This window comes from Rhineura floridana, chromosome 2 (assembly GCF_030035675.1).
Source record: "Rhineura floridana isolate rRhiFlo1 chromosome 2, rRhiFlo1.hap2, whole genome shotgun sequence".
In the NCBI taxonomy this organism is placed as follows: Eukaryota; Metazoa; Chordata; class Lepidosauria; order Squamata; family Rhineuridae; genus Rhineura; species Rhineura floridana.
The window spans coordinates 191,477,580-191,503,569 of NC_084481.1; the positions used below are offsets into that span (position 1 = coordinate 191,477,580).

A 25,990-nucleotide genomic window follows, 5' to 3' on the forward strand; every position below is an offset into this window, starting at 1 on the left:
CTGTTGTTCGTATCCCACCGCTACTGCCACCACATGTGACGCGTCCTTCCCTGGCTCTCCCTGTCAGGTTCCTACCTGCTCGTGGTTACTGCCGGTCTCTAGGCACCACCAGGGACTCCACCAGTCCGGACCGCTCTCTCTTATGATTTCTCTCCCCGCTCTAGCACAGATCTCAACAGATCCCCCTGCTAGGCAACCACCAGTAACGTCCCAATACTAGTATTCCCAGAGACTCTGAATACTGGTATTGTTATTCTCTTCACCGCTGCCACCATTTGTTACAGTTCCCCTTCAGCCTTCGTCATTACCTTACCCTCCCTTCTGGTCTGTGAAACCCCAGCCAAGGATCAGGCCTTTGGTAAACCAAATTAAGTATTTATTACAGATAACAAAGCTAACAAGATTAACAAGATTTCTTCTTAAGGCACATAAGCATATGGTTTTACTCAATACTAATCCAAACTCCACCTCCCTCCTGGTAAACAACTCTCTAAACCCCACCAAGCAATCCACTCTTTCTCTTCTCCCTCCAGATTCCACAATTCACCACCTCACATTCACCCAGATTTACCTGTCATCCTTTCATTTATACCGTCAGCCATTTTAAACATTCAGCCAATCATCAAGCATTTTATTGCCCATTCACTCCCCCTCCTCTTTCACTACTTACCATGTATACTCTAAACAACCAGCACTTACCATATATACACTAATATATAGGAACATCACACGGTCATCCGGAGTTTTGGAGTGCGTTGCCATCAGTATGCTGATGACACGCAGCTCTACTCCTTTTCATCTTTTTCAGGTGAGGCTGTCAATGTACTGAACCGTTGCCTGGCTGCGACTAATAAACTGAGGCTTAATCCAGACAAGACCGAGACGCTGTTAGTGGGAGGTTCTCCCGACCGGATAGTGGATGTTCAACCTGTTCTGGATGGGGTTACACTCCCCCTGAAGGAGCAGGTTCGTAGTTTGGGAGTTCTTTTAGAACCTTCACTGTCACTTGAGGATCAAGTAGCCTCGGTGGCACGGAGTGCCTTTTACCAACTTCGTTTGGTGGCCCAACTCCGCCCCTATCTGGATAGGGATGACCTCGCTTCAGTTGTCCATGCTCTGGTAACCTCTAAACTAGATTACTGCAATGCACTCTATGTGGGGCTGCCTTTGAAGACGGTTTGGAAACTGCAGCTCGTGCAAAATGCAGCGGCCAGATTGATAATGGGGACCAGGCGGTCCGAACACATAACACCGATTCTGGCCCGCTTGCATTGGCTGCCTATGTTTCCGGGCCCGGTTCAAGGTGCTGGTTTTAACCTACAAAGCCTTATACGGCGCGGGACCACAATACCTGATGGAACGCCTCTCCCGATATGAACCTATCTGTACGCTACGGTCAGCATCGAAGGCCCTCCTCCGGGTGCCTACTCAGAGGGAGGCTCGGAGGGTGGCGACAAGAAAGAGGGCCTTCTCAGTGGCGGCCCCTGAATTATGGAATAGTCTTCCTGTCGAGGTACGCCTGGCGCCGACATTATTATCTTTTCGGTGCCAAGTTAAAACTTTCCTCTTTTCCCAGGCATTTTAATGTGTGTAAAAATGTTTATGTTTTAAATTTAAATTTTAAGCTTTTTTAAAAAACTGTTTTAAATATGTGTTTTATTGTATTTTATGCTGATTGTTGTGAACCGCCCAGGGAGCTTCGGCTGTGGGCGGTATATAAATTTAATAAAATGAAAATGAAAAAAATATCAGCCAAGGGTAAGATTTTGATTGTTTCAAAAATAATCAAAGAAAAATCCAGACCAATTTTCCCTTGGGTGGCAACAATTTAGAGATTATTTCTTCAGCAAAATGGAAGAGCAAGAAATGTGCATGGTAAAGATTTAGATTGATTCAAAGGAGTTAAAAACAAGCCAGGCTCCACAACAAAATGTTGCCGTGTATTGTTGTGCATGTGTTATCTTAGCCACCCCATTCCCTCCCCCTGCAACAGTAAGGTTAGTATTCTGTACCCACTGGGTAGGCTCACTTTTCATGGGACTGTTTTTGTTATTTTTTCCTTCATTTGGGGATGGGGGGGGTTGACACAATCCTAACTACGCTGAATTCTTTAGTTTTGTCATTGTTTCTGACTCTCGCTTCCATTCCTGGGGAGTTAAAAATAACTTCTGTGTGAACCAAGAAATAATATATATTACTATCTTTTTTATCAGGGGTAGAGAACCTTTATCAACCAGTGCTGGGTGGGCCCAGAAGCAAAAGTGGGCACAGCATTGGTCACAGCCCTCTATCCTCCATCTAGGGAAGCAAGAGGCATTATCTAAGTTCAAGGACCCTTTCCAGCCAGGGAAAAACAAGGCTAGTGCAAAGCAAGGCCTGTAGAAGGTATGGCTAGGGAGGTGGTGTGATCTGGGGAGAGTCTTAAGGTGCAGATAGAGAGGCTTGGAGGGCCATATTAAGTACCCAGACCTGAGGATCTCTACCTCTGCTTTAAATATATTGTTTCTCTGCTCTCCTGCTCCAGCCACTCCATTCTGTTCCCTTCTCTCACACTGTCAGTTCTGCAACCTCAACCTTATATGATACTGAATTATTATGGGACTGTTTGGATTCTCCTTTATGCACCCTCCCCCAGTTGCAAATATTTTTGCACTTATGCATATCTTGGGGTCATCGCAAGGCTGCTGGTACTTCTCGATTGTGCATCAGTGGTGTAGATTTGGCAGGGTCTTTTGCAGCCCTGAGAGGTGCTTGGGATCTTTTGCATAAAAAGCAGTGCTCCACCACTGAGCTATGGCCTTCCCCACCACATCCTACACTACTGGTTGAGATGGCTAGACAGCCAGCTTTAGAAATCCTGTTCCAAAGGCACTCCTTTCCTTGTAAGTCATGTGGAGTGGTTTTCCTTATTACAGAGAAGCTGGCAAATGTGCAAGTAGTGTCTTCAAGAAATCCCAGAAGCCAGAAGGACACTAGACAGGCATTCTAGTGGTTAATTCAGTGTTCTGGTTCTCTACCGTGATGCAACTCAATAGTCAAAAGTAGGGCGCAATCCTGTGGTCTCTGGGATGTCATCCCAGGGGCCATGGGATAAAGTGGATCACTTTCTTTGTCCACCAAGGGGCAAGTCCACCCCTTGCAAACCCCCCCCCCCTGTAGACATAAAACCTTTGCTGCTCTTGCTGCAAGATTAGGGTGGCTTTGAGTCCCCTAGTTCCAAAGCCCTTCTTTCCTGACACACTCCTAGAACCGAGGAAAAGGGATGCCAGCCCTGGGGTTGATGCAGTTATCTCCTCTCCTGTTGGATCCAAAGGGAAAGAAAATCTTTTTTAAAGAAAAATGTTGACTGTAGGGGAGGGGCAAAAAAGGAAAAACATGCCCACACCACCTTCTGTTTTGCTAACTTGAGTCCAGGTGGGCTGTAAATGTGGCTGTTTGTCTGCCCCAGCCACTCACTCCCCCACCTCGGGGAGTTCTGTGTGCTGATGGACTGGGGAGAGCCTTAAGGTGCAGATAGAGGCTTGGAGGGCCACATTAAGTCCCCAGACCTGACATTTTGTTTCTAAATGAAAACAGTGTTGTTCCCAATGGGGACAATCAGTGGATGGAACATTTTTCACCTCAGCAGCTACTAGGAAAGCACATCTCCAATAACCAATAACTAATACACCTGTTCTCCTTATATTACAATAAAAACCATGCTTGAGAAAGCCTGGAATCCCTATCTCTATTAGTTGTTGAAGACTCAAAACTACATGTCCAAATCTCAATAGCAAGTTATTTATAGCATTTCTAACCAGTGTGTGTTACTCATTATCTTAATGCCCTGGTTACTGATGGTATATAATGTTGTTAATTACTAAAGTAATTTATGTGACTAGAACACCATTTGTGATAGTTAACTCTGTAGAGCCGAAAGTATAGACATTTTCAGTGAGGATTTTCACACCTTGCAACAGTATTATTTTTTAAAAAAAGTCAACCACTACTTTTAAGAAAGTCAATTCTCCATAAAACACCAAAGAGTCAAATTTTGCCAGTGAAAGCAAGGCATCTTTCCATCCTAGCATTTCTGATGACTGCCAAGTTTAGTATCCTGAAATGGAAATGAGCTGATCTGTTCCATGTGAGCAAGATGAGAAGTCCAGTGTCGATAGTGTGATCACAGATCTGTACTTGCATACATCATCTCACTTCTATTAAAAAGATTCAGAACATAGAGGCAAATGAGTGTCAACGTTTATTTAAACAGAATATGCCAAACCATTCCACCATTGAACTTTTCAAAAATAGATAATGACAAACTAGTTTTCAGCTACAGTGCCAGTGCAGGCATTATGTTCTGTTCCTGTATACCAAATCAACAGCAATGCTAGCAAGACTGCCATCTACAGACCTAGTACTGCTGAGAAGGGAGAAGGAACAGATCTGAAATTGCTCAAAGGCACCTGGCCTATTTGCCCTTTGTCTTCTAACTCAGGGCAAGATCTGTGTCTAAACTGCTTCTTTGGTTGCACAGCAGGGCTGGCACATATATTGTGTTCTGTTAACAGGCACAGCTTGGACACTATGAATCCCAAGGCACATATATTGTCGTGGAGCACAGATCATCCTCGGTATAGTAATCCAGTACTCCACTACATCCAAGGGAAAAATTGTGCACTTCACTTTCCAATCGTGGAGCATGGAGCAACTCCCATCAGCTCAGCAATTCCTTGCTGGACATGGCTCAAAAATACCATTTATTTCTCTCTCCGTTCCTACTTTATAAAAGGACAGTCTCTGCAGCCACAACAGCATTTTCATATATATATAAAAAATAAAACTGCTCCAATACTTATAAAAGACATGATATTAACCAAATGACACAATAATCTACTGATCATTTGGTATTTTATATTCAGGCTCTTTTTCCTGCTTCCTCTGTGAGCAGTAAGGAAAGGCATATGAACACTTTAGTTCTTGGGACTGAACAGAAGAAAAAGATAGTAACTGATTCCATTCCAAGACAGTATTTGGAGAAGAACCAGAAAATTCCTCAATGCGCTATTCAGAGTAGGATGCTCTGGTACCTACTTTCAGCGAAAAAATATTTATCAACCTGCTACTAGTTCTAGAAGAGAAAAGTGCATAAGGGGATATTAGATACAAGTGTATGGGAGACGGTGATTTCAAATTAGGACTACCAAATAAAAAAAGACACTAAACAAATATAGTAACTTTGTGAGATTAGGCCATAATTTTCTTAAATAAGCAACAGTGGGAATCCCACTCCAGGGTGTGGAGAGTGTCGATGTGGCTCCCAGAAATCACAATTATGCCAAATGTGTAAGTCAGGAACACCATGTAGCAAAAGTATCTATTTCATTCTTTAAGGGGAAAAGTTCTTTCATGTACAGTTTAGTATTGATGAAACTAGAAAGCTTTGAAGTGATATGTGTCAGTCTACTGCAAGTAATTTAGTTGGATAAATTATGTTAAAGCTGACACTGCTGTCCTCTAGTTTCTTCAAGTATTAGATAAGAAACAAAAATACTGATTTGGAGGAGGGGCGAAAAGCAAGAGGCTTTCAACAGCTCAGTCTGATACTCAAACCAAGCTGGAGCAAACAACTTGTGTATCTAATTTCAATTCCACATGGCCCTTGTCTGGCATGAAAAACAGTTGTTGTGAACTCTAGAACTAAAAACTTCTTCAACAACTGAAAACTTCAGCCAAGTCTTTGGTATCTAAACAGCACTTAGAAGTATTAAGAAAAGGATGGCAGAAATTCTCTCCCAAACATCCCTTAAGTTAAAGCTATAAACACCTTCTGTACAGGCTACAGGGAATATGGCTGGAAGTGCATCTGCAGTGAAAGACATTTCTATGTTTTGGGAGCTTTCATCCACTTTCAGAACAAGATTTTTCCTAGACTTCCCTTCCTGCAAGACTGGGGCCCTGCCCTTTTTACTTTAGGCTGAAAGCAACTTGGAGCATTTCAATTTGACTACAAATGTTGGTAATGATTTGTTTTTCTCCTTTCAATCATTTTTCCTCTTTCAGTCACTGGAAGATGAAGTGTCAGGGCTCAATACTGCCTTTGGGAAGCTGAGGAAGACATTAAAGACGTGCTGCTATTGGAGTCATTCCTGTGGTGTAGCTATCTGGCCTCAAGGGCAGGCTGAGATAATGTGTTTATAGAGAAGACAGGCTGCTGATGTCTGAACAGACCCTGGCTTGAACTTGGGGCTCTGCCTGTTTCTAAATTTCCTCCTAGGTTCATAGGTTAAGGAGGTGCTTGTCCTCTTGCATACATGGATGCTGTGGAGACCCTGACCTCCTTGTTCACAAAGGACCCGAAGCCAGGAAAGCTGCTTTCTGCATTCAACTTAGTGTGCTGTGAAATTGGATGGATTCCATTGGACTCAAAAGACTACAGGCTGAAGCGGCACGAATCAGTCCCCAGGAGACACCAGGAGTCTGAATCCAAGTCAGGTTTTGGATCTGCTTCCATCTCTTCCTTGATTGTTTGTGTGGCTTTGGAATGAGCCTCAAGCTGCCCAGACAAATAAAAAAGTTACTCCTAATATAGTGAAGCCACACATTACAACATGAACTCTGACAACTGGACCTCCAGTTTAACCACACATGTGCTGTATTTGCTGTTATTCCACACAGGTACAAAGACTAAAACAGTGAGATTTAGGGACTAATAGCCATCTGCTCAGACTGCCAAGGAAGTATTACTGGAAAAGTCTTTTGCTTCCCAGAAACCTACTAATCTGGAACATAAGCCTCAGGAGGGGAGAGTGTTCTTGCACTCGGGTCCTGCTTGCGGGCTTCCCCCAGGCACCTGGTTGGCCACTGTGAGAACAGGATGCTGGACTAGATGGGCCACTGGCCTGATCCAGCAGGCTCTTCTTATGTTCTTATGTTCTTATTTATGGGGCCAATCTGTCTCTACCATTAGTTCACTGGGCTCAAGTTACACTCTAGATATGGGATAAGCAGCTGAAAGGAAAAGCAAGTGTGTATTAATCATTATAATTTTATTCCAATTGTCAATCTCCTGCGTTCTTCAGGGAGCGGAAGAGAAATAAATGTAGAGTAATGTAAAAGAAAGTCCACCTACTTCCAGGTCAGGCTAATACTGTTATCCTAAACTGCTACTGATAAATGTAGTCTGGCATCCTCCAGCGCACTCACAAAAAGGTTATTTTATCCCAGTCAACCCTTTAATGCAACAGAAATCCAACAAGCCCAAGATCGTCTGAAGTTACTAAATTACTGCAGTATAAACCAGACTCTCTGCATCTCAGTTAACTCACATCTATCAAATGGCTGCTACATCCTAACCTGTTAATCTAGATCTTAGCATCAATTTCAAGGAACTACAAGAGTTCTCAGAATTACTCCAACATTTAATCTGCTATCTTCTCTCCAGTGGAAACCTTACCTGCCATGTTCCTTCTGTCCTCCTGGAGAGGCACTGGAGCTGGGCACTGAGGCGGGTGGTTTGTTGCTGGAGCTTCTGCTGGTCAGCCAAACACTTTGATATTAAGCCATGCAGACGCTCCACTTCAGCCTGCAGCAAACTGCACTTACATGCAGTTGGTGCTCCAGATGTCTTCTCCTCACTACAGGGCTCTGCTGAATTCAAGAGTTGCTGCTGCACAAGAGAAGAGATTCAGGAATGAGCTTGTTTGTATATATATATATATACATATGTGCAAATCTATAAATCTTCAAAGGCTACGCTTGTCCAAGTCATGGTAGGAAGCCATGGGTGGAAGATGAGAGCAGAGCTGCTGAGAATTCTAAATAATGGCAGCAGAATTCTTGAATATCTGATGCACTGAAATGTTAGCTTATATAGACTTCATTTCCAAATCTCCAGCCGCAAACCTGGAATGCATCCTCTTTTGAGACTAGGTTAAGGCTTCGTTCTTTTTCACAGCTGTTCCCATTTTTTTAAAAAAAATTCTTTAATTTTGTTCCTCTTCAACTCTAATTCCATTTCTTGAAATGAAGAGTAAGAGACATGCCTTACCAAAGGTGCTCCTTGGGGTTGGGTAAAACAGACTGATACGCCTTTAATCACTTCTGGCCTCAGATAATTCTCAGCTTCTCCCCCCCCCCAGTAAATTAGTTGCTGTTGAGGTTAATCTATCACTGTTATTCACCCATCAAAAAAGATATCGCCTTCTCCTACTTCCTTTCCCATTGTACAATCTGTTTTTAGACCAGTCTGAATTATTTTCCTTGCACACTATTTCTACCATCAGCCCCAAACTGTCATGAAGGGTTCCATATGTTTAGAGGTTTACACTACCCAAGTCCCTGTTTTGAACTTGTTATCAACAGGCATTGGTGAAGCCAAGTGCAGTCCCTTCAACTCATTGTAGGGTAGAGTTTCTTTGTCAGGCTCTGAAGAGGCTAGGCTCACAAGAGAGGGGGTTTCAGGCATAGGGATGAACTCTGCATTCTCCAGCTCCTAGAAAGAACAAACAAATTATGTCAGATTTTCTTCACTTTCTTATCTACCTACCTTTGATGCAATATAAGGAATATGGAAAAGAGATACAGGCAGCATTCTCTTTCTGTTTAGAAAATGGAAAAATGATCTTTTCAGTGCTGGTAGCTTCTGGGTAAATATAGTGAGGGACAGTAAATGTAACAGTGGCTTTGCTAACAGAGAGAACTTATGAGCATAGCAGTTAGGAGCATGTTCTTGCAGCATGTGTCCTTCCGTTCTTAGCAACAGACTGAATTTAACAGAAATAGCAGAACTAAAAGAATTCTCTTCTGGGGTGGTTAGACGGTGACTAGGGGCAAGAGCTGTGTTCCTCATAATGTTTGTTCTGTTGGCATTTGGACTATGCCTCCTTCACATCATGCTCTGAACTGTATGGATTTATCTATGAGGGAACAAGTTGAGTACTGCAGCAGGGATTGGCTGGTAGTAAGTTTTAGCATCTGCCAATTTTACTTACATTTCACACTTTTTTTGCTGTTCCATTTTAAAAGGGAGGAAAGCAAAATGTATCCCATGCATTGGATTGAATTCAACTACATCCTACTCGATTAAAATTAATGACCCTGTTAGTCATGTCTGTTAACTTCAGTGGGTCTACTCTGAGCAGGACTAGTACTGAATACTACCTATTATAGACTAATCTGTGCAGCCCTAAGATATATTGATTTTTTTTTTGTATGTTTCTTCTTAGGATTTTGGTCCTTCTCTACAAACTAAGGAAAATTCTCCTGAATGGTTATTGTTTAAACAGCTTCAGAACTTTTTTAGCATTATAAAAGAGCAGGAAGTGGATATAAAAAATAATCTAATCTACATAGGTGAGATGGGATACATTGTAGCATTAACTTGATTCAGGTCAATTATTTTTATTGGAAGTTAATTAGAATGGGGAAAGACATTTTTATACCTCCCTTCAACATCAGCTTTCAGGGCAGTTTACAATTAAAATGATACAAAGCACATAAAAAACAAAAATACAGTCAAAATGTCAGAAAGCTTAAAGTGGCTTCTACTCTAATCTTAATCCCATCAAACTTTGACTCTGGACTTCTGAGTCCATTTTTGTTTCTTTATTTTATTTAGAATATTTATAGACTATTTCATCACAAAATTCTCAAAGCAGTGTGTATCATAAAATTATGGATCTGGAATTCCAAGTGCAGAGCAATACAACTCAGGGGAAGCTGAGTGCAAGAGAAGCCACTGTAAAATTCTGCAATTTCCATTCAGGAGCCTCTGGGTTAGCTGAATGCTGGCTCAGCTGGAAGCTGTGCAGAGGGACCAGAAAGTAAAGAAAGGCCTGCCCTCCCAAATACCCCTACTAGAGAGTAAGCCCTCTCCATTGACTTCTATTGTATTTATTTCCTTAGACCAACCTTTTTCCTGGCATAACTTTTGCCTGAATTGGGACCTGCAGGAGTGCTCCAAACAAGAGTTGGATGTAGCCTAAGTCTCCACACCTCGGCCCCTCCCCGACATGCCCCTTTTTCAGGACTTGCACTGGCTTCACTTACGCCAGTCTCAGCTGAGCTAGGCTGGCTAAGCCCTGGCTGATGGACGTACGCTGGTATAGGCCAACTGAGCCCCAGCTGAGATCCACCGCATCCCACTTCCCTTAGCCTGGCATTACTGTGGGCTGTACTGTGCCCTAAATGAGCTTTGTTTTCTTTCTGTTGGAATGAGTTTGTTACCTGAAAAGCCCCACCTACAGAGCAATTCCAACTATCATCTTAGACATGATTTTAGAATAGAGGAAAAATTGCCCATGGTGTTTTTAAGAACTGCCCATACAGAATGGTCAAGTATGAGGAGAAACCTCTCAGCCACTATACAAGATCTTTGTTGAAGAACTGCTCTTCATTTTTCTTTTATCTCATCTATGGGAGAGATGAAAATTGTTACCTTGCGTAACCAACTAGGGCAGGAGCTGCTAGTGGCACTGCTATCTGCAACTGCTTCTGTTGCACTGATCCGATCCCCCAGTCCACGGTCTGCTTCCATGGTTCCCCGGAAACCTCTGCTGGGATCAGGGGTCTCAGAGTCCTGCTCACTTTCCTCCTCTTCTGCTCCTTCAGCTGTAGAGGTCTGAGCCACTAGCAAAAAACAGTAGAGTATTCAAAACCTTAAATATTTCCCTTCTTCACTCAGGAGAGTTTTGAGTCCTGGAAATGCAGATCTTCTCAGGTGAATGGTGATGATATAAAGAGAAGATGATCTCACAGTAAGCTTTGGGGCCAGAACTTAAGAACAATGAATGAGAAGGCATTGATAATGTCTCCTTTTGGCAGATCATTTTGGCAGTACTCTGCAGAGTTCCAAGGTACACATCTTTATCACAGGTTTACACTTCCTAACTCACTCTTGCACACCCCAAAAAGCACTCACCTCCTCCCTAAAGCTGCCTCCTACAAGTAGCAAAGAACACTGGAATGACAAGTTGCTCCCCAAACCTTTGACCTAATTGTAAGTATAAAGCAGCCACAGTATATTTACACACTTTAAATCCAAACTTTTGCACTATATAGCTCTTTGGTCAGAATGCTTCTTCCCATCCTCTCAAGATAATTCTCCCCAATTCCTCTAGCCACTGTATGCCACTTTTATATTTTGTCCTCAGCACACAGTTCATACTGTTTTGATATAAGGTTCTTGTTTTTCAATTCAAAAAAGCCCCAATTCCTGTTTCTATCCTGCCTCCATCTCTTAAGTACGATCAGCCTCTGTTGTCCTGAAAAACCTTGCAAAAGCAAAAATACAATTATCATGTGAGACTCAAGTACATCAGCTTACACAGAATCATAGAATAGTAGAGTTGGAAGGGGCCTATAAGGCCATCAAGTCCAACCCCCTGCTCAATGCAGGAATCCAAATCAAAGCATTCCCGACAGATGGCTGTGTAGCTGCCTCTTGAATGCCTCCAGTGTCGGACAGCCCAGTACCTCTCTAGGTAATTGGTTCCATTGTCATATGGCTCTAACCGTCAGGAAGTTTTTCCTGATGTCCAGTCGAAATCTGGCTTCCTGCAACTTGAGCCCATTATTCCATGTCCTGCACTCTGGGACGATTAAGAAGAGATCCCAGCCCTCCTCTGTGTGACAACCTTTCATGTACTTGAAGAGTGCTATCATATCTCCCCTCAGTCTTCTCTTCTAAAACTAAACACACCCAGTTCTTTCAGTCTCTCCTCATACGGCTTTGTTTCCAGTCCCCTGATCATCCTTGTTGTCCTCCTCTGAACCTGTTCCAGTTTGTCTGCATCCTTCTTGAAGTGCGGAGACCAGAACTGCACGCAGTACCCAAGATGAGGCCTAACCAGTGGGGAATAGAGGGGAGCTAATACTTCACGCGATTTGGAAACTATACTTCTGTTAATGCAGCCAAATATAGCATTTGCCTTATTTGCAGCCACATCAAACTGTTGGCTCATATTCAGCTTGTGATCAACAACAATTCCAAGATCCTTCTCACATGTCATATGGCTGAGCCAAGTATCCGCCATCTTTTAACTGTGCATTTGGTTTCTTTTTCCTAAGTGTAGAACTTTGCATTTATCCCTGTTGAATTTCATTCTGTTGTTTTCAGCCCAATGCTCCAACCTATCAAGGTCCCTTTGAATTTTGTTTCTGTTTTCCATGGTATTCGCTATGCCCCCCAATTTTGTATCATCTGCAAATTTGATAAGCATGCTTTGTACCTCCTCATCCAAGTCGTTAATAAAAATGTTGAAGAGTACTGGGCCCAGGACCAAGCCCTATGGTACCCAACTCGTAACTTCCGCCCAGTTTGAGAAGGAACCATTGATAAGCACTCCGAGTACGATTCTGGAGCCAACTGTGGATCCACCTGATAGTTGTTCCATCCAGCCCACATTTAGCTAGACTGCTAATCAGAATATCTAGGGGCAGTTTGTCAAAAGCTTTGCTGAAGTCGAGATATATTATGTCCACAGCATTCCCACTGTCTACAAGAGAGGCTACCCAAAAAACGAGGTAAGATTAGTTTGGCAGGATTTGTTCTTCATAAATCCATGTTGGCTCCTAGTAATCACTGCATTATTTTCAAGGTGCTTACAGATTGACTGCTTTATAATCTGCTCCAGAGTTTTTCCACAGATTGATGTTAGTGTTCTGGACATGCCTAGGATCTTAACAAATACACTAAAAGGCTTAGAATTCTTTTTACTAGAAAACACAATTTTAGGAATTGCAATAAATATACTAAATATAATTGTTGTAAACCGCCTAACTGTTGTAAACCACCCAGAGAGCTTCAGTTATGGGGCAGTATACAAATGCAATAAATACATAAATAGTGTGCATTTATAGCCCACAGGTTGTGGGAGGCAGGGGAGACAAGTAAAGGAAAAGGAGACAAGTAAAAATCCTCAGGAATCCACTCAGGACTTATCATAGCTTACAACTAAGCCGAGAGTTACCACTTTCTGACAATGCAGATTCCTTAGATTTCTGTTTTTTAAAGCCCACTATATACTCCCAGGTTTTTGTCTACAAATTATCTTTATTTCAAACACAATATGGAGACAGAATTTATTTTATTTCCCCACATCCAAACTGTCACTTTCACCATCTTACTTTCACCATCTTTTTCTTTATTGGCAATACCACTTATCCATCTTCTTACAGAGACTAGTCCTCTGTCTACTGATTCAATCAAAACCCTTCGTCTATCCTGTGTTAATTATTGTAATGCTCTTACTTACTATACTTATCATAGAATCATAGAATAGTGTCTTCCTGTCTCTCAGCTTGAATCTATCGTTTAGTTAGTCCAACAGCAAACTTGGTGGCTCCATGTTGACCAGTAGGGCAATGAAGCAGACAAAACAGGACTTCTGCAACTATGCAGAGTCCCACAAGCAAGCAGAAAATATTATTTAGCATCAACAACAAGGTAGTGGGAGGTGGGATTGACCCTAGGACCAATTTTCTTCTCTTTTAATGAAGAAAAAGAACTCTCCCAGACAGTATGGGAATTAAGGTAGGACTAAAGCATCTGCTCTGCCAACCCTGAGACCAACACCCCTCTATAATATTTGGAGGGGGGTAAATCCCTTCTCATACAGTACTACTTAGGTTGGTGGCCACCCCACCATCCTCCTCCATTGTCACTTCCTTCCACACAGCGAGTACTACTGTGGAGAAGAGACTGAGCTTTCCTGCATTTTTTGCATCTCCACAACTTATTATTCCTATTTTTAACTATCCTACTGAATTTTTATTCCTTCGCACATCAATCATTTTATACCTCTATATGTTAGCCTTCAGTAACTATCTCTATTGTTCTATATAAAACTTAAAACATCTAACCTTTAAGCTTCTTCATGGTCTATCTTTTTTGTTTTCTCTCTATTCTCCTCAGTTTCTATGTTCATCAAAATTTATCTTCATTCTAAACCTTCCCTCCCATGTGCAATTTCTTGCCTGTGTGATTTCTCTGGTGGCCCCCTGTGTGTGGCTCTTCCTTTAAGTATTCATCTGTGTTCTTCCTTGTCCTGCTTAAGAAAATATTAGAACATCTTCCTCTCTTCAGGTTCTTGCTTAATTTCTTTGATTCTTTCCTTATGGTTAGACTAATTCTTTTATGGGTTATAGTTTAATTCTTTTTGCCTTCTTTTAGTCTCACTGATTTATGTGCAAAGTCTCATGGTTTTTAGACTGTGAGCTTGTAGTCAAGGATCTGTGCATGTTATTCATGTTCACCATCTAGAATATTTTAGGCATGTTTATCATTAGTATTAAAAACTACTACATTAATGAGAATTTTTTTTTAACATGAAAGCAGAAATTCTCAGAATTATATGCAAATCGCAAGACTTACATATGAGAGGGGACATATTTGCAATCAGAAAATTGTGGCCACGCAAATACCATCATTTATTCCAAGTAGGAGAAGCATCATTTCTAGCAAATGAAATCTAGAAAACTGGCAGGAACTTTTACATTAATTGTTATTAGTTTTATACAATTTTAGTTGTTCATTATATTTGGTCTCCTCCAACGTCCAACAGTCATGTAACAACAACTTCAGCTAGGAAGTGTGCCTCCTTCCCAAAGGAATTTGATTGGCTGAAATATATGTTCTGGACCCAATCCATCTGATAGTGAGAAATATTGTGTATTTCTGTATTTCCAACTACTGTGTAATTGTCTTAGTAAAACTTTTGAACTCAGTCTTGTGCAACAGTGTAACATAACAGATGCAGTAACGTGAAGGTTTTATACTTTATACAGAATATACCTGTTTCCGATACAGTAGGGCCCCGCTTCTCGGTGCCCCACTTTTTGGCATTCCGGTAATACGGTGCCAGCAGGGTGATCAGCTGGAGGGGGGGCTGGGCTCCCCGCTCTCCAGCGGATCTCGCCGGAGGGGAAGATCAGCTGCAGAGAACTATAGCTGATCTCCTCCTCTTCTGGCTCGATCGGAATCCCGCGCTCCAGCTGATCGTGCCAGTGGAAGGGCAGATCAGCTGTAGAGCGCTACAGCTGATCTCCTCTTCTTTTGGAGCGATCAGACTCCAGCGCTCGAGCTGATTGTGCCGGAGGAGGGGAAGGTCAGCTGTAGCACTCTACAGCTGATCTTCTCCTCCTCCGGCGTGATCAGCGGATTAGGTTCCAGACCCCCATGCTACAGCTGATCCACTTTTTGGCGGTTTTCACTTTTTGGTGGGGGTCAGGAACCTAACCTGCTGTATGAGAGGGGCCCTACTGGTTGTATTTATGATTTATGATTCTGATATGTTGGCCAAGGCTAACTAGAGTCCATTTAATAGTGGCAGTGTGTAGGACATTAATAAATAGAACATTATAAGGATATTCCGCTGTCAGCTTTCCATTTATTTTCCTGATACCTCCCAATATCCACAGATATGTCGGTGGAGTCTCCAACCTATAGACTGCCTGTTCAGATGACTGCTGTTGTGAAAACTGTGTAAGCTTAGGTGAACAGGACATCTGACATATACTCTGAATAGCTAATGGGCAAAGGGAAGAAATTAAGAACTCTCAATCCTGTGCATTCTCTACAAAGGAGGGGCGGTTTTGCCAGTTTCAAAATGCTTGTTTGTTTGTTAATTTTTTTTGTTGATGTGTTTGCCACCCTGTGCTCCTTCAGAAGGAAGAATGGAATATAAATTCAATAGATTGTTAATTAATTAAATAATAATGCTATATATGCCCCCAAATATGAGTGGCCTGTTATTAACAGTCTGATTACTTACCAGTCCCAATGGAGAGGCCACTGCTACTGGAACGGAGGATGGTTTTAGAATTTATAACTTTTTCTGGAGACAAAGAAGAAAAAATTCCTCAGCTAAGGGTTCCAAAAACATAAGAAATCAGATACATGCTGATTCATTTCTTCAGAAATATTATGATCTAGTCTTCCAGTGAACTCTAGTTACATTTTACATATCATTTACATTTTACATATCCTTTATAATTAGAGAAGACAAGTACTCATGAATAGGTTCCAACTTTTTTATACTTACCAACAATTATGATGGTATGCCAGCCACGGCAAGATAAATCTGGGACATAATGTAAAGAACCAAAAATGGGCCGAGGCCATGATGTACAAATATCAGAACTATGAGCTCTCTCTGTTGGTGTCATTGCTAAACGGCCATTACCGCCATTACCCCAGGCAAATATATGGTTATCTGGGGGAGAGAAAAGGCTTATTAGTCTCAAATCACTCCAAAGGACTCCTGTAAGGTTGCATTTCTTTCCACTCAAAGGGCTCAACTTCAATGACAGTCTTAATAATCCAATCAAGAATAACACCATGTGGCAGGCATAGGGAACCTATTTGAACCTGGGGGCCAGACTGGAACTTGCCCAATATTCTGGGAACTGCATTCTAATGGTGAGTAGGGCAAAAATACACCAACATGTACCTCTATTCCCCATTGCCACAAACACACATACACCAGACACTTCTCTACTTACAAACACACACGTACATTGACACATACTCTTACCACCAGGTAGGCACGCATGCAGACACACTCAGCATCCCAGGATTAGGATTGCTGGAAAGATCCTTCTGGCTACATTTTACAGAGGATCTCTAAAGAGCAGGCAGAGGGATTTTATAATTCCATTTTATCGCTAAGCACCACAGCACTAACAATGCAGATAACCCTCTGCCAGCTCTTTAGAGAAAAAGCAGGCAGGGACTATTATCTCTGATATTAGTGATACAGTGCTTAGCACTAAAATCATAGATAAGAGATCCCTAAGCCAGGAGGCAGCATTTCTATCCACCCCCACTCCAGTGCTAGAGTGGCAGTAAAGAGAAATACTGTCTTTTACTGTCAAAGAGCAGGCAGAGGGTTTATCTCAGATCTTAATGCTGTAGTGCTTAGACTGGAGATAAGAGATCCCTTTAAATATCCCATGCTTGACATCATATGACATCAGGTGTTTGGCAGGTGGCCGTGGTTTGCCCAAAATGGTTTGGTGGGGCAAATGAAGAGGTCTGGTTGGCCTAATTAGGCCCATGAGCCAAAGGTTCCAAACTGCTGCCATATGGTATTCCTGCAGGAACATTATGTTTTGTGTTGCTTTATTTATTTATTACAGTTATATTGCACCTTTCCTCCAAGGAGCTCAAGGTGACATACAAACATGGTTCTCCCCCTTCTGATTTATCCTCACAACAACCCTGTGAGTTAGGTTAGGCTGAGAGTCAGTGACTGGCCCAAGGTCACCCAGTGAGCTTCATGGCTGAGCAGGGATTTGAACCCTGGTCTCCCAAGTCCCAGTCCAAGAGCCTACTACATATTATAGTACTACAATATATGATATATAGAGAGAGCTGCTACATATATTGCTAGTACAATAGTTCTTCTCATCTAATTACAATCAGCTACTCTCCTCCAAGATGACAAGTAACCTTCTTTAGCATTCTGTAGACCCAGCTTACAAAAATTCATTACCAACCCAGTAGTGCTAACACTCACCATCAGTAGCAGCTATAGTGAACTCATCACCACAGGAAACCCTGATGACCTGTTTTCCCCCAAGGGGTCCTCCCAGCAGATTAATACCCAGACGTTTCTTATAGTCTCCAACACCCAACTGTCCACACTTGTTGGAGCCAAAGGTGAGCAAACGACCCCGCTCTGAAAGAAAGAAGAACACTGTGGATACCAAGATAAGAAGTGGCTACACTTTGCTGAAGAACCAGCTAGGATGTTGGACATCATTTAGTTTTCATCTGATAACTGGAATTACTGTATTGCTGGTTTTAGATTATCTTACTCAGGTGGTGAAACATATTTTTTTTTCTCCTGCTATAACATCAGAATCTTTTCATCACATCCTCTATGAATATAGATAGATCTGTTCTTGACTGGAAAATGCTGAAGTTCCAATACTGTTGACTGAGTCCAAGATAAACTAACTTAAGAAAGTTCACAGAAGGAAAATTTCCATCCCCAGCCTGTGACGCACCCCACCAAAGTTTCTCCAGAGGGTTGGGGGTCTTATTAAACAACATGGGATGGGATATGAGGAAGGGAAAACTGCCTAAAATCAGGCAGAGAACCACTCAATTTCAGGCAATTCTCCCTTCTCTCAGTAGCCCCCTGCACCCCATCCCATGTTCAGGAGGGGTGCCTGCCTGGGGATGGGGACAGGCAGCTGCAGAGGAGAGGACGGTATGGAGAAGATTCCTTTCATCATTTCCCCTAAGTTAATTTATCTTAGAATCCAAGCCTATGTATTCAGCAGTTGACATTGCACAGAACATTCCTGTCCGCTCTAGCAAATGGAAAACATAGCAATATCATTACTCTCATCCCCTTACAGCAAGGATTCCCAAACTGGGGCCATGAATATCATTCAAGTGGTCCATGACATAGCTGTATTAAATATTCATATTGATTTTTAATTGTATTTTTATTGCTTCTTTTATTTCTTATATTGTATTGTATTGTAGTAATAAAAATCATTTAACATCTAGTACAGCACATGACAATTGCTACTACAACAGAGAAAAATCATTAAGTGGTCAGCAATTTTCAAGGGGTCCATGAGGAAAAAAGTTTGGGAACCACTGCCTTACAGCAAGAAGTGTCAAAGTCAGCATTCAGAGTCCTGTTTCACAAACCTGGAATGGTTTATAGACCTTAAATTTTAAGAGAGCAGATTTAAGATACAATGCTAAATGAAAGGATGCACTCATTTCAACAAGTCTGTCCGTTATTATTTATTTACTTACAATATTTTTAGACCGCCTTTAAGGGCAAAAACCTGCCCCAAAAGAATTTTACAAAATTTAATTTTGTTAGAATAAAATATAATACAATTACAACTAAAACCTCAATAAATTAACAGCAATTTATACACACCAACCAGCCAAAAGTTATCCATGTAAAACAACTGTGGAAAAATTCCAGTGAAAACAAATACATCTTCACAGCTCTCCTGAATGCCTGTAATGAAGGGCTTGATGGATCCCAGCTGGTAACTTATTTTAAAGATGTGGGTTTACTACAAAAAGTCTTGTCACTCATACTCACCAGCCTAGGTGCTCTCAGAGATGGGCATGTAAGAAGGTCTTCTGTTGCTGATTTTAAGATGTGGGCAGGCTGGTATGGGTGAAAGTGGTCCTTCAAGTAACTAAGGCCTAAACTATTCAGGCTTTAAAGGTTAAAACCAGCACTTTGAATTGGGCTTGGAAGCACAATGCCAATCAGTGCAGCTGGCACAGTATAGGCATCACATGAATCAACTGTGGGATTCCCACCAGGCCTCTGGTGGCTACATTCTGCACCAGTTCAAATTTTTGAGTCATCTTCGGACTTCCGGGAAGGGTGACTTAGCCTGTGCCTGCTTTTGAGACGGGCTCCTGCCTCAAAAGAAGCTTATTCAGATATATCAGTCAGATTTTTTCTTTTTTTGACTGATTAAACTTCTCCCGGGTAGGGAGAAACGAAGAGATTAACCTCAAAGCCTATTTTTGTTGGGACGACCAGATCTCATTAATTTATGGGACGAGGTCCAGCCGACGAAGGTGGGACGGATTTTTAACAACAAGCTCTATCTGATAAAGCGAACGTTCATCTTATCTTCTAAGAGAGAACGCACTAACAGGCAAGCACCCTTCTTTCTATATTTTTCTTTTACTTGACTTAAATTGTTGCTGTTTAAAAGAGATTTGCCAGATTGATCGGTTTTTGACATCTCACTGGGGAGCCATAACTTCTCTCTGCTACTCACTAATTAATAGCTTATCTCTGTTTTTGTTGCAAAAAGCTGTCCTGGATTTGCATTCTAAAGATATACACAGAAGAGGGATTTCTATTCCAGATTTTTATTTTGAAGAATATTATATTGTCTGAGACTACTCTCTTTTTGGTCTATTTTATTTTGACGAATCTGTTTCCTGACGACCGCCATTAATTGTTTCGATCCTGGGAACTGCATTTTGTTTACTTAAGCATGGAGAGATAAGGCTGTCTGCTCTGTTTATACTGTGATGTCACCAAGTTTGGAGTATTAACCCAATTGTTGCTGAAATAAGAAGTGGTTTTCCTATATTTTTCTTTTAAAATGGCAATTAAGAAAGTGGCTGAGAAGCTGGAAATAACTATGTTTCAGAAAATAATGGATGAGATTGAGATAACGAAACAAAACCTGCGACAGGGTTGTAAGGAGCTGAAAATTGAATTGAGTAAAATGAAGCAGGAGATTAAAGATATAGGGGTCCCTGTGAGAGAGGTGACCCTGGAAGGGGTCCCTGTGAGAGAGGAGACCCCGGAGATTGGAACAAACGTGGAACAGGAAAAAGATTTGGAGTCTATGGACTTTAGAAACAAAATCTATTGTTTGGAGACACAGGAGATTAAAGACATAGGGGTCCTTGTGAGAGAGGAGACCCTGGAGACTGGAACAGGGGTCCCTGTGAGAGAGGAGACCCTGGAGACTGGAACAGGGGTCCCTGTGAGAGAGGAGATCCCGGAGATTGGAACAAACGTGGAACAGGAACAAGATTTGGAGTCTATGGACTTTAGAAATAAAATCTATTGTTTGGAACTCAATGTTATCTCTGAAGAAATTAATGAAGATTCTAGAGATAAAGTTATCAATGGCATGGATAATCTTCTGGACTGGAATGATGTGATGGAGCCCAATATAGAGAAAATCTATGGAATTAACTGCAGCCATGTGACAATGGAAAAACTTTCAAGAGATGACCCAGTGTATTTTGAAAAAAAGAACAGAGATATGATTTTACAGCAGTATTTCAGCAACCTATTCAGAATGGATGGCAAGAAAATATTTGGGATAGAGGTAATTCCCATCAGACTCTTACTATATGACTATGGCTTTGACAGCAAGATTATTATGGAATACTGATAATGGAAGATTGGATACTGAAATTACTGGACTTAACAAGACTACTGAAGATGGAAGATGGAAAATGGAACTAATAGGGATAATAGAACAATGGCTACTGAAATTACTGAACCTAACAGATTCTGATGTGATGGATTAATTGAAATGTTTATTTTGACTATGGTTATGACAATAAGATTATCATAATTAGTAATGAGATGGATTAATCGATATGCTTATCTGGAAAAAAAAATTGATAGATATATTTCTTAAAGAATTGAAACCTCTCTTTGACTTTTTGTGGAAAGAATAAAGTAATGTTTATGAGATTTGATGATTAAGTAAGATAACTACTGGAGGAAAGTGATTTTATAATATGACTTAAGAGACAGGATTGTTATATATTATAGACTTATAACTGATTTGATCTTTGACAAATGGGAAGTCAATATTTTACTCTTTATTTTTTATTTTTGTTTTTTTTTTCTTTTTTTCTTTTTGTTTAACTATTTTTGATTTTGTTTTTTGTCTTTGAATGTTTTATGATTTTGTCTTGTATGTTTTATGAAAATCTGAATAAAAATTATTGAAAAAAAAAAACAAATTTTTGAGTCATCTTCAAAAGGCAGCCCTGAGTGCACCTGATAGAGGGAAGGTCAGACATCTCCAGATAGAGCTGTAGTTGATGAACCAACCTAAGCTGGTAAAGAGCACTCTTGGCTACTGCCACCACCTGAGCTTCTCCAGTTACCACTCAGCACTCCTAAACTGTGAGCTTGCTCCTTCAAGGAGACTGCAACCTCATCTAAGATCAGATGTAAATCTCCATCCAGAGTAGTCAGTTTCCCTACACATCATACCGCCGTATTGTCTGAATTCAATCTCAGCTTATTCTTCCTCATCTGCCTAAAAACCACCTTCAGACACTGTTTAAGAGTTCTAGGTCTCCCTGAATTAGTTGATGGAAACAAGAGGCACATTTGAGTTTTATCTGCACGATGATGACACTTCAATCGATATCTCTGGATTACTTCGCCTGGAGTGGTTTCATGCAGGTGTTAAAAAGCACAGGGGACAAGACAGAAACTTGACTACCCTGTAGGTTAGAGACCATGGGGTGGGACAAAGTTCCCTAGCACCACCTTCCCAGATCATTCCTCCAGGAAGCCTGGAATCACTGTAACATAGTGCCTGCATATGTGTTTTTCACACCCAGAAAAACAGTCCAGATGGATACAATGACTGATGGAATCAAAAGCCACTAAGAGGTCCAGGAGAATCAAAAGGATTGCACTACCCCACCCCAAAACCATTCTCCAGGGTAAGACATTAACCAGGGCAACTGGGCATGTTTCCATTTGAAAACCAGGCCCGAAACCAGGCTGGAATGGAATATAAATAATCAGCCTCATCCAACTACCTGATAGTGAGAAGCCATTACATACTCCAAAAACATCTTGTCCACAAAATGGCAGATTTGACACAGGTGATAATGCTTAGGAGGCTAGCACACTCTTATATGTAAATGGAACTGTGTTGCAGGGGTGAATATTATGCGATTAGATCTCACCATCTATGGCAGCTGTGTGTGTCTTTCCTGGTGCAATCGTGCGAATCTTGTAGAAGGAGAGTTTCTTGGCCAAAGTGAAGGAAGTAGTGTACGGAATTTCTTGGTAAGCCTAAGGGAAGAGAGCAAACAGTCTGACAAATCCATCCAGGCAGGGCTTCAATAAGCCACAGTACCATACAAGTCAGTCCTTCCACATCAGACAATTTCTGTCTAAAGCAGATACTATTTTTCTTGTATAGGCTCCTCAAATACATGCAACCTGCAGCTGTACCATACATGCAGTACCACACAAACCAGAAACGAATCTACTGCCATAAGTGATAAATCACATTAGTTTCTTTTCCCTTTAGGGCTCCAGCCAAGCACTCAGTAAACATTATTTATTTCATTTGTTTATTATTATTATTATTATTAAAACAAATTCATTTCCCCTATTTCCCATGCAATTCCAAAACTGCCACTCACATCATGATTAATAATCCCTGAAGTGCATTGGTTCAGGCCCAGTTTGTTGAATTCGTTCAGACCACAAGCCAGCACCTTGCCTGTCTGTGTGAGCAGAAAGGTTCCATCACTGCCACACTGGACTGAAATAATATTAGAGGTCTTCTGAATTTCTACCTATAAAAAGAAACCGGAGACATAACGGAAACTGAATACTATAGAGTAAGCAAGCAGTAGGAACTTTAACTCAGTGGTAAAGTAGATACTGTAGATGCTTTGTATGCAGGAAGTCCCAATTCAATCTTTAGAAACTCCAGTTTTAAAAAAAGGATCAAGCAGCAGGTCATATGAAAGACTTCTGCCTGACACCCTGAAGAGCTCCTATCAGAAAAAGCAGATAATTCTGGGCTAGTTGGACAAATACTCTGACCTGGTATAAGATTCCTATGTTCCTAAGTGAAGATCAAATACAAGAATATCTGGACTAGGTAGAGAAGTGGCCCATCTCCCTTACTTCAGAGGAATCCACAGTATGTATCCACAGTGAATCCACAGTGTACAGTTCTGGTCGCCTCATCTCAAAAAGGATATTATAGAGTTGGAAAAGGTTCAGAAGAGGACAACCAGAATGATCAAGGGGATGGAGCGACTCCCTTACGAGGAAAGGCTGCAGCATTTGGGGCTTTTTAGTTTAGAGAAAAGGCGGGTCAAAGGAGACATGATAGAAGTGTATAAAATTATGCATGGCATTGAGAAAGTGGATAGAGAAAAGTTCTTCTCCCTCTCTCATAATACTAGAACTCGTGGACATTCAAAGAAGCTGAATGTTGGAAGATTCAGGATAGACAAAAGGAAGTACTTCTTTACTCAGTGCATAGTTAAACTATGGAATTTGCTCCCACAAGATGCAGTAATGGCCACCAGCTTGGATGGCTTTAAAAGAAGATTAGACAAATTCATGGAGGACAGGGCTATCAATGGCTACTAGCCGTGATGGCTGTGCTGTGCCACCCTAGTCAGAGGCAGCATGCTTCTGAAAACCAGTTGCCGGAAGCCTCAGGAGGGGAGAGTGTTCTTGCACTCGGGTCCTGCTTGCGGGCTTCCCCCAGGCACCTGGTTGGCCACTGTGAGAACAGGATGCTGGACTAGATGGGCCACTGGCCTGATCCAGCAGGCTCTTCTTATGTTCTTATGATCACATTGTAATGAACTGATCTTAGAATTACTTCCTTCCATCAGTTTATCCCTGTTACTTATTTAACTGTACCAAATTTGTGGTCTTAATATATTGTTATATTTTTAGAACAATGTCTTAACAGAGAACATACTCCAGAACAGAACCATAATGAGTATGGCTGAAGCCCACAAAGTATGGTGAAAGGCCAGTCAGTTTTACCTTCTGTGGGACAGAGTAATCCTCTTCTGAATCCAAACCTAAGCGACCTGTATTTGGGGAGAGGCAATAATGAGAAATTTCTAGTGTTGAAGGAACATAAAATTATAGAATCATATAATAGTAGAGTTGGAAGGGGCCTATAAAGCCATCAAGTCCAACCCCCTGCTCAATGCAGGAATCCAACTAAAGCATTCCCAACAGATGGCAGTCTAGCTGCCTCTTGAATGCCTCCAGTGTAGGAGAGCCCACTACCTCTCTAGATAATTGGTTCCATTGTCATATGGCTCTAACAGTTAGGAAGTTTTTCCTTATGTCTAGTCGAAATCTGGCTTCCTGCAACTTGAGCCCATTATTCCATGGCCTGCACTCTGAGACGATCAAGAAGAGATCCCGGCCCTCCTCTATGTGACAACCTTTCATGTACTTGAAGAGTGCTATCATATCTCCCCTCAGTCTTCTCTTCTCCAGGCTAAACATGCCCAGTTCTTTCAGTCTCTCCTGATACGGCTTTGTTTCCAGTCCCCTGATCATCCTTGTTGCCCTCCTCTGAACCTGTTCCAGTTTGTCTGCATCCTTCTTGAAGTGAGGAGACCAAAGCTGGGTGCAGTATTCAAGACGAGGCCTAACCAGTGCTGAATAGAGGAGAACTAGTACTTCACGCGATTTGGAAACTTTATACTTCTGTTAATGCAGCCAAATATAGCATTTGCCTTATTTGCAGCCACATCAAACTGTTGGCTCATATTCAGCTTGTGATCAACAACAATTCCAAGATACTTCTCACATGTTGTATTGCTGAGCCAAGTATCCCCTCCATCTTATAACTGTGCATTTGGTTTCTTTTTCCTAAGTGTAGAACTTTGCATTTATCCCTGTTGAATTTCATTGTTGTTTTCAGCCCAATGCTCCAGCCTATCAAGGTCCCTTTGAATTTTGTTTCTGTCTTCCACGGTATTAGCTATGCCCCCCAATTTTGTATCATCTGCAAATTTGATAAGCATGCTTTGTACCTCCTCATCCAAGTCGTTAATAAAAATGTTGAAGAGCACTGGGCCCAGGACCGAGCCCTGTGGTACACCACTCGTTACTTCCACCCAGTTTGAGAAGGAACCATTGATAAGCGCTCTTTGAGTACGATTCTGGAGCCAACTGTGGATCCACTTGATAGTTGTTCCATCTAGCCCACATTTAGCTAGCTTGCTAATCAGAATACCATGGGGCACTTTGTCAAAAGCTTTGCTAAAGTCGAGATATATTATGTCCACAGCATTCCCACAGTCTACAAGGTTACCCAATCAAAAAATGAGATAAGAAGAGTTTGGCAGGATTTGTTTTTCATAAATCCATGTTGGCTCCTAGTAATCACTGCATTGCTTTCAAGGTGCTTACAGATTGACTGCTTTATCATCTGCTCCAGTTTTTCTAGGGATTGATGTTAGGCTGACTGGTGTGTAGTTCCCCGGTTCCTCCTTCTTGCCCTTTCTGAAGATAGGGACAACATTAGCTCTCCTCCAGTCATCCAGCACTTCACCAGTCCTTCATGATTTCGCAAAGATAATAGACAGTGGTTCTGAGAGTTCTTCAGCCAGTTCCTTCAATACTCTAGGATGCAGCTTATCAGGCCCTGCCGATTTGAACTCGTTCAAAGTGATTAGGTATTCCTTGATCACTTGTCTATCAATCTCAAGCTCCAATCC

The 25,990-nt window shown here is 41.6% G+C and overlaps 1 protein-coding gene across 2 annotated transcripts in view; it reads right to left on the reverse strand.

Annotated features, from left to right (window-relative positions):
* Positions 1–432: 432 nt before the first annotated feature.
* The window catches only part of NEK9 (NIMA related kinase 9), a 56,373-nt gene continuing 30,815 nt past the window's right edge, over positions 433–25,990 (reverse strand). The window contains exons 13-22 of one of the 2 annotated variants that reach the window (XM_061611778.1): positions 24,294–24,340; positions 22,919–23,074; positions 22,454–22,562; positions 17,502–17,663; positions 16,026–16,196; positions 15,756–15,818; positions 10,421–10,611; positions 8,315–8,476; positions 7,439–7,651; positions 433–4,196 (exon numbers count right to left, since the gene is read on the reverse strand). In XM_061611778.1, coding sequence (XP_061467762.1) covers positions 4,191–4,196; positions 7,439–7,651; positions 8,315–8,476; positions 10,421–10,611; positions 15,756–15,818; positions 16,026–16,196; positions 17,502–17,663; positions 22,454–22,562; positions 22,919–23,074; positions 24,294–24,340 — 1,280 coding nt within the window. In that variant the 3' untranslated portion in view covers positions 433–4,190. Of the gene's footprint in view, positions 4,197–4,227; positions 6,539–7,438; positions 7,652–8,314; positions 8,477–10,420; positions 10,612–15,755; positions 15,819–16,025; positions 16,197–17,501; positions 17,664–22,453; positions 22,563–22,918; positions 23,075–24,293; positions 24,341–25,990 lie in introns of those variants that run through there. The other variant, XM_061611777.1, reaches the window with a different exon arrangement.